This window comes from Carcharodon carcharias, chromosome 20 (genome assembly GCF_017639515.1).
Source record: "Carcharodon carcharias isolate sCarCar2 chromosome 20, sCarCar2.pri, whole genome shotgun sequence".
Lineage (NCBI taxonomy): Eukaryota > Metazoa > Chordata > Chondrichthyes > Lamniformes > Lamnidae > Carcharodon > Carcharodon carcharias.
The window spans coordinates 49173153-49182662 of NC_054486.1; the positions used below are offsets into that span (position 1 = coordinate 49173153).

General features: G+C 40.1%; 1 protein-coding gene across 3 annotated transcripts in view; it reads left to right on the forward strand.

Moving 5' to 3' along the window:
* Nucleotides 1-7637, forward strand: part of LOC121292174 (MAP3K12 binding inhibitory protein 1) — a 53017-nt gene extending 45380 nt beyond the window's left edge. For all 3 annotated transcript variants that reach the window (XM_041213821.1, XM_041213820.1, XM_041213819.1), the window contains 3 exons: nt 3137-3178; nt 7050-7156; nt 7246-7637. In XM_041213821.1, the coding sequence (XP_041069755.1) occupies nt 3137-3178; nt 7050-7156; nt 7246-7252 (156 nt within the window). In that variant the 3' untranslated portion in view covers nt 7253-7637. The remainder of the gene's footprint in view (nt 1-3136; nt 3179-7049; nt 7157-7245) is intronic.
* The last annotated feature ends 1873 nt before the right edge of the window (nt 7638-9510 follow it).

Here is a 9510-nt window from a genome sequence, read left to right on the forward strand (position 1 = left end):
GATATCTCAAAAAGTTGCATGTCTGTTTTGTAATAATGAAAGTTTGATTTTTTTTCCATAAACACCTGACAGTGCCTACCCAAACATGTACTACCGAGCATCCAAATATATTTATTTTAACATTGCAACAGTGACATTTCAAAAGTACTTCCTTGGTTGTATTAAAATAAATTTCTAGATATGTCATGCCATTCACAGTGAAACATTACTTCCTTGTGAAACCACAATGTAATGCCTTTGGCATACATTGATCAAAGTAGTCATTTATACTCAGACAGTTCTTGGGTTTTTTTTAATGCAATAAAAAGCAGCATGTCAAGTCAGACTGAAAGGATGCAAGATTTCCTGTTGATTTCCCACCCAGTGAGCTCACAATTTCAGCCAAACCCACAATAACAAAGAAAGAAGTAAAGCTGAAGACAGTCACTCCAAGCAAATGTATCAACCCTCCTAACCATTAGTTACAGTAAAGTATTAATGGCACCCTGACAAAGGCACCTAACTAATTACTTGATTAGGGTATACTTGAGAAAAAGTCTTAATTTGGTAAAGGAGTAAAATAATTTGAACACCAAAGCAAAATTTGCAGATGCTGGAAATCTGAAATAAAAACGGAAAATGCTGAAAAGGTCACAGACCTGCGACATTAATTCCGCTTCTCCCTCAGAAGAATTTGAGCTTTGTTCAGAAAAAGCAAAATATAAGACTTTTGACGAAATACATGCTATTTAAAAAAAAAAACTCAATGTGATCCTTGAACTACATTTAGTGCATATTCCTGTTTCTATCGTTTTGAGTATATACTTAAAAAAAAATTACAGAAAAAAGACTTCATTAAAACTGCACTTTTGGTCAGGACATCTGGGGAGAATTTTCTCCCTGTTAGGCGGGCGGTTCTGGAGCGGGCACGGTGCTGCCAGCAATCGGCTGCGTGCCACCATTTTGCATGGGTGGGCCAATTAAGGCCCGCCCAGCGTGATGTGCACCCAGAAGCGGGCAGGAGGAGGAGGGAGAGTTGGGACCTGCGCTCTTTCACGCATGTACACGAAAGCGCAGAAATCTCCCTGAGGCACAGAGCTTAAACATTGCAAAAAAAGAAAAAAAATACTCAGACATGACCCCTCATGTTAGTGCCACATGAGCTGGGCCATGTTTATGTATTTTAATAATTTTTATTTAATTTATAAACCCTTCATGAAACCTCATCCTGCCCGTGGATGAGTTTTTATGAAAAATGCGAAGGTCGCCTGGGCTCTTCACCTGGCCGCCAACCTTGAAGTTCGATGGGCAACTCTGACAATCACTTTAATGAGGTAATTAATGGCCTTAACTGGCTTTTGACAGTTCGGCAGGCGCACAGCCGACTCCAGTGCGGGCCCACCGAATTGAAGATCAGGATGATACACGGTAACGTCAGGACACACGCCCAAAGATTCAGGCCCTGGGGAACTTCCTTGCTCTTCCACGAAAAGGTGGTCATTCGTGGTCTGGAATTTCAGGGCTGGAAAGGGATGTCTGTAAGCTGCCTCAAACACCAGAAAAAAAAAGCCGCATCCAAAAAATACTTCTAAAACAGAATTTTTACTCAAAGTTTGTACTGAATAACTGTGGGGTTACTTCACCCTTACATCCCACACTAACCTAGGATGCACATCATGTGGACCTGGTATCTTTTCTATTTTGAGGGCTGCCAACTTTTGAGTACTGTCTCTTTATCTAGTTTTATCCTATCCAATGCCACTACATTCTCCTTTCACTGTTAGGTTGGTAGTATTGCCTTCTTTACTGAAGGTATATTGAAAGTACTCATTTAGTAACGCAGCCATGCACTTTGGTTCCACAAGAAGATCTCCTTTTTAGTCCCTGGTCAGCCCACCCTTCCTTTGATTACCTTTTTACGATTTATGTAAATATAAAAGACTTCTGGTTCCATTTTATGTGAGTCATTAATTTATTCTCGTACTTACTTTTTCTTTTCCCCTCCTAATCCCTTTTGTTTAGATCTCCTCTGTAATTTCTACATTCAGCTTGGTTCTTGACTGCATTATGAGCCTTATATTTGTCATAAATTTCCTTTTTCTCATTTTAATCTCTATATCTGGAGTTCAAAAGGGAGCTCTAGCTTTGCATGCCATTACTTTTCTCCTTCATGGGAATGTGTCTATTCTGTACCTGAGCCAACTCTACTTTGACAGCCCCCTGTTGTTCAATTGGTGTTTTGCCTACCAATTTCTGATTCCAGTCCACCTGGGCAAGATCCTTTTCAATTTGATGAAGTTGGTTCTCATCCAGTTAAATACTTTATTCTTGTCCTTTTGTAAACCTTCATTATATTACGGTCACTGTTCCCCAAATGCTCTGTCATTGAAACATGCTCTATTTAATGCTGAGAACTGGATCCGGCATTGCTTCCTTCTTTGTTGAGCTGGAGACACATTGATCAAGAAAGTTCTTTTGTACACATTTCAGAAATCCCTCCTCACCTTTGCCCTATATTAAATTTATGAAGAAACAACATAGTCACTCCAAGGACCAGGAGAAAATTAAGCAAGCAGTTTGGTCAGTTTCATTGTGCTTCCTGATTTGCAAATGGTGGCTTGAAAAATAAATAGATAACTTAGATTGCTTTAATGATGTTTGGTGGTTTGTTACTTTTTCCCTGACCATCTAGTGAATGGAGAAGGTTTTTGATCAGCTGAGATAATGCATTAATTAGTTATTTGAGCTAGTCACAATCTTTTCACCCTGCATGCGCTTTAAATATCATGCGAGGAATATGTACTCCATGAAACACATTTAATTATATTCATTTTACACAAATGTTATCTTGGTAGGGATCTTTGGAATTATGAAATTCTCTTTATTGTATGATGTAGATGGACAGTATCCTGATCTGTATTAATTTTACTGATAATTTGTGGGGTTTTTTAAAATTGAAAAATGCTTTTGATTTCATGTCTTTTCAAAAATGTTTTTTTTGATGGGGTTAAGAATTTTAGCTACTAACGTCTTTAACCAGTATGCCTCAGATTTTGCAACTACCTCGTAGTTAATTTCAGGCTATCACAAACTAAATTTTTTTGTGTGTTTTCTTAAATACAAATGAACTTAAAGCAAAAAACTTTCCCTTCTTCAGAACTTTCCAAGCAAAAGACGTAAAGTTCATGAAACAATGCAGGTATTTTACTTTTTGCTTCCATATTCATTATTTTATATAATATTGTTTAAGGACATATTTGATCATCTAACTATGTTGTATTTACAGTACTTCCAGATTAAGGTGACAGGGAGATCTCTGTCAGTTTCTATTCTCCCCATACCCTTTCTCCTCAATCTCTGAACAAACAAATGGGGACAAAAATCAGGGTCACTTGTTTTTGACAGGACACGCCAGCTCATGTTTATCTAAGACCCTAGTCTGCAAAATTTGGAAAACATACGAACCTATTGGTTTAGCAAGAGATCTAATTCTTGCGTGCTGTTTTTTTTTTTGGTATTTGTGTGGGTGCCTAATTAGGTATATTTCACTATAAAATGCAGGTATCTGTGCCTTGCAGTACAGGTGGCTCATACAAAGTCATGTCAGAAAAAAGCTTTTAAAGTTGAAAACAAAAAGTCAGTTGCAATTTAATGATTAAAAACATGATTGAAAAGAGGGAAAAAAAAAACTATTATTACAATTCACAGCCAAGCAGTTGAACAATTTAGTGCTTAGGTTTGAATATGCACACTTGGAACTCTACATGCTGAAAAAAACATATGGGACACTTGCCTTTATCAATCGAAGCATAGATTACAAAAGTAGGGAGGTCATGTTGGAGTTGTATAGAACCTTAGTGAGGCCACAGCTGCAGTACTTTGTGCAGTTCTGGTCGCCACATTATAGGAAGGATGTGATTACACTGGAGGGGATGCAGAGGAGATTCACCAGGATGTTGCCTGAGATGAAACATTTAAGTTATGAAGAGAGGTTGGATAGACTTGGATAGAGGTTGTTTTTGATGGAGCAGATAAGACTGAGGGGCGACCTGTTCAAGGTGCACAAGATTGAGGGGCATGAACTGGGTGGATAGGGAGCAGCTGTTCCCCTTAGTTGAAGGGTCAGTCACAAAGGGGCATAAGTTTAAGGTGAGGGGCAGCAGGTTTAGGGGGGATGTGAGGAAAAACTTTTTTACCCAGAGGGTGGTGGAGGCGGGTTGCCTCACATCCTTTAAAAAGTACCTGGATGAACACTTGGCATGTCATAACGTTCAAGGCTATGGGCCAAGTGCTGGTAAATGGGATTAGGTAGGTAGGTCAGGTGTTTCTCACGTGTCGGTGCAGACTCGATGGGCCAAAGGGCCTCTTCTGCATTGTGATTCTGTGATTCCCCAATTTCATAAGCGTCGGCAGACCAAAAGCACGGTTTCCTTTTATATTACAGTGAAAATAGAGCAGACACTGCACTCTTCAGTGACTATAAAAGTGAAGTTAATCCTTTCTTTCTTCTGTCTTTTTTGACTTGTTTTATCGTTTTCTTTCTTTACCCATATCACCTCATTCTCTTGTTTTTGCTGGAGAACTAGAAAAGGAGCTGACTGAAATGCTAGTATTGTCCACTTCACTGCTGTCATATAAATTAGGAGCAGGTATAGGCCACTTAGCCCCTCAAGCCTGTTCCACCATTCAATAAGATCATGGCTGATCTGATTGTAACCTTAACTCCACATTACCACCTACCTCTGATGACCTTTCCCATTCTTGCTTATCAAGAATCTATCTACCTCTGCCTTTAAAATTTTCAAACACTCTGCTTCCACCATCTTTTTGAGGAAGAGATCCATAGACTCTCGGCCGTCTGGTAGAAAAAATTTCTCCTCACCTGTCTTAAATGAGTGACCCCTTATTTTTAAACAGCGACTCCTGGTTCTAGATTCTCCCATAAGAGCAAATGTCCTTTCCACATCCATCCCGTCAAGACCATTCAGAATCTTGTATGTTTCCATTAAGTTGCATCGTGCTCTTCTATACTCCAGTGGGTACAAGCCTTGCCTGCCCAATCTTTCCTCATAAGGCAACCTGTTCATCCAGGCATGAGTCTAATAAACTCGGAACTGCTTCCAACTCATTTACATCCTTCCTTAGATAAGGAGACCAAAACTGTAAACAGTAGTCCAAATGTGGTCTCACCAATGCCAAGTATAACTGAAGCATTCCCTTGCAATAAATAGCATTATTAGCTTTCCGAATTACTTGCTGTACTCGCGTACTAACCTTATGTGATTCATGCACTAGGACACCCAGAAAGCTTTGCATCTCAGAGCTCTGCAACCTCTCATCATTTGGATAATATGCTTTTGTACTCTTCCTGCCAAAATGGACAATTTCACATGTTCCCACATTATACTCTATTTGCCAGATCTTTGTCCACTTACTTAACATATCTATTCATCTTTGTAGCTTCCTTATGTCCTCATCACAAATTCCTTTCCTATCTATTTTTGTACCATTAACAAATTTAGCAACTATACCTTCAATCCCTTCACCCAATTCATTTATATAAATTGTACTGATACCTGTCGCACACCACTCGTTATATCTTGCCAATCAGAAAATTACCCATTTATGCCTACTCTCCGTTTCCTGTTAGCTAACCAATCTTATATCCATGCCAATATGTTAACCCCTGCACCATGAGCTTTTATTTTCTGCAATAACCTTTGATTATGGTGGCTTATCAAACGCTTTCTGGAAATCTAAGCACAATACATCCACCAGTTTCCCTTTATCCACAGCACATGTTAGTTCTTCAAAGAACTCCAATAAATTGGTTAAACATGTTTTCGCTCTCACAAAACCATGTTGACTCAGCCTGATTGCCTTGAATTTATTGAAGCGCCCTGCTATAACCCCTTTAATAATAGCTTCTAACATTGTACCCTATGACAGATGTTAAGCTAACTGGCTTTTAGTTTCCTGCATTCTGTCTCCATCCCTCCCCCCACCCCCTTTTTTTGAATAAAGGAGTTAGATTCACTATTTTCCAATCTAATGGTACCTTCCCTGAATCCAGGGAGTTTTGGAAATTTTGAACCAACGCATCAACTATCTCACTAGCCACTTCTTTTAAGACCCTAGGATGAAGTTCATCAGGACCTGGGTCTTGTCAGCCCACAACTCCAACAATTTGCTCAACCCCACTTTTTTTTGTGGGAACTAAACTTTTATGTTCAGTTCCTCTTGTAATAAAATATAGTGTTCCATTAGCCTTCTTGAATGCATGCTGTACCCGCATACTTACGTTTTGTGACCATGCACGAGAACACCTAGATCCCTCTGCACCTCTGAATTCTGTAGTTGTTCTCCGTTTAAGTGATACTCTGCTTTTTTATTTTTCCTGCCAAAGTGAACAATTTCACATTTTCCCACATTATACTCCATCTGCCAGATTTTTGCCCACTCACTCAACTCATCTATATCTGTCTGCAAACTCTTTATGTCCTCTTCACAACATACTTTCCTGCCTATATATGTCATCTACAAATTTAGCTGCCACGCCTTTGCTCCCCTCATCTAAGTCATTGATGTAAATTGTAAAAAGTTGAGACCCCAGCACAGACCTCTGTGGGACCCCACTGGTCACATCCTGCCAATCAAAGACCCATTTATGCATACTCACTGTTTTCTGCCAGTCAGCCCTCTATCCAGGCTAATATGTTACCCGCTACACCATGAGCTTTTATTTTCTGCAATAACCTTTGAGCAGCAAATGACAGAGGTAAAATTCGGTTTGTCAGAGGTGGGGAGCCAAAGAATCTGAACTATCCAATTAAAATAAGCCAGATGATTTACTGCATTTAGATCCTGACTTGTTGCTGTGTCAGGTTAGGCTAGGTACCTAGATGCCAAAGCATCTAGAGTTAAAATTATGTGAAAGGCTGCTAAACCTGGTTGCTGTTTTTTCCATTGAAATGTTTGTGTTGTATCATGCTGCTTCTAATTGAAAAGCATAATTACAGTTTATCCCAGTGTACTACAAATTTAAATACTTTAAATTATTTGTGTTTCAGGGCTATAGTCTGATAGAAATTGATGAGAAGATTAGTGCCCTGAAGGCAGTGCTGCTGCAGAAAGCAAATGACCAGACTACGCCAATAGAAGCTGACAAGATGTCTATGTGAGGTCAATTTTTACTGCGCTTTATAACTTGAGTTTAAAACCAGCCAAATGAGTCAATGAGTTTTTTTTTTTTACTACTATTTTCAGAAAATGAAAACCTGCTGGACTGGTGTCAGTAACATGGTCTCTGAACCAGGCATTCAGATATTGCTTTCTGAAGTGCATAATCTGGATTGAAACTGTCAATTTGGCCATTATGAATTTGTTTCCTAATTCTGTCAGATAAATGACAAATTTTATTTTAAATAAAGCATCCCAAAGAATAAACAGAATCTTTGCTGTGATCCATATTAAATGCATTTTTGAACAAAATATTGGTATTTGGCACTAGATTGCTTTAATGTTGAAAACATCAAATGCTGACCATACAGATGTCTTGAGTACACCATGTTTTAGGTGTTCAATGTTCATATAACTATTGTGTGTTAATTACATATGTGCAACATTGGACAATAAAAGTTCTGATACTACCACGAAAACAAGAAATTGTAATATTTTTCTTCTGGAAATAACCCTGGTATATTTCCTTAAGTACTGGAAGTCAGGCTGTAATTAGATTAAGAGCTAGAGTGATGGCAAGAGTCTAAAGTCAACAGTAAGAGGTTGTTTTGATGTGTTAACGAATCAAGAGGAACTTCATTCAGGGTTTTACGTAAAGCAATAGCAGGAATAGTTTGAATTTAGTTCAAAGGGGGATACATGCATGTTGTAAAAAGGTATAAGGAAGTGAGGTAAAGATAGGGTAAGTTTGTCATTACAAGCCTAAGAGCTAAAGTAAAGAATGGTTTAATCAATCCTGGGAAGAAAGCATTTCTGAAGAAACTGGTTGAAACAATAGAGAGATCAAAGGGAAGGAACACACTTAAGGAAATTCTGAAGCCTATGTGAGGGGCTGGTTGCTTAGATCTCCCAGAAGACAGCAGGGTAGCTGGACAGAACTCTAAGAAGACAGTGTAAACAAGGCCAGACCTGAAGACCCAGTTGCTGTCATCATCAGAGAACACCCCAAGGGAAAAAGGCATGGTGTGGTAAAAATTACTGGATGCCTATAGATTCTAAAATTTACAAGGATGGTTGCTGGACAGAAAATGGGAAAGTTAGCTCTGAAAGTAGTTAAGATAAGATTTGTGGAACTGTTTTAAAGTACTAAAACAAAAACAGAATTACCTGGAAAAACTCAGCAGGTCTGGCAGCATCGGCGGAGAAGAAAAGAGTTGACGTTTCGAGTCCTCATGACCCTTCGACAGAACTTGAGTTCGAGTCCAGGAAAGAGCTGAAATATAAGCTGGTTTAAGGTGTGTGTGTGGGGGGCGGAGAGATAGAGAGACAGAGAGGTGGAGGGGGTTGGTGTGGTTGTAGCGACAAACAAGCAGTGATAGAAGCAGATCATCAAAAGATGTCAACAACAATAGTACAATAGAACACATAGGTGTTAAAGTTAAAGTTGGTGATATTATCTAAACGAATGTGCTAATTAAGAATGGATGGTAGGGCACTCAAGGTATAGCTCTAGTGGGTTTTTTTTTTATTTTATATAATGGAAATAGGTGGGAAAAGGAAAATCTTTATAATTTATTGGGAAAAAAAAAGAAGGGGGAAACAGAAAGGGGGTGGGGATGGGGGAGGGGACTCACGACCTAAAGTTGTTGAATTCAATATTCAGTCCGGAAGGCTGTAAAGTCCCTAGTCGGAAGATGAGGTGTTGTTCCTCCAGTTTGCGTTGGGCTTCACTGGAACAATGCAGCAAGCCAAGGACAGACATGTGGGCAAGAGAGCAGGGTGGAGTGTTAAAATGGCAAGCGACAGGGAGGTTTGGGTCATTCTTGCGGACAGACCGCAGGTGTTCTGCAAAGCGGTCGCCCAGTTTACGTTTGGTCTCTCCAATGTAGAGGAGACCACATTGGGAGCAACGAATGCAGTAGACTAAGTTGGGGGAAATGCAAGTGAAATGCTGCTTCACTTGAAAGGAGTGTTTGGGTCCTTGGACGGTGAGGAGAGAGGAAGTGAAGGGGCAGGTGTTGCATCTTTTGCGTGGGCAAGGGGTTGTGCCATAGGAGGGGGTTGAGGAGTAGGGGGTGATGGAGGAGTGGACCAGGGTGTCCCGGAGGGAGCGATCCCTACGGAATGCCGATAAGGGGGGTGAAGGGAAGATGTGTTTGGTAGTGGCATCATGCTGGAGTTGGCGGAAATGGCGGAGGATGATCCTTTGAATGCGGAGGCTGGTGGGGTGATAAGTGAGGACAAGGGGGACCCTATCATGTTTCTGGGAGGGAGGAGAAGGAGTGAGGGCGGATGCGCGGGAGATGGGCCGGACACGGTTGAGGGCCCTGTCAACGACTGTGGGTGGAAAAC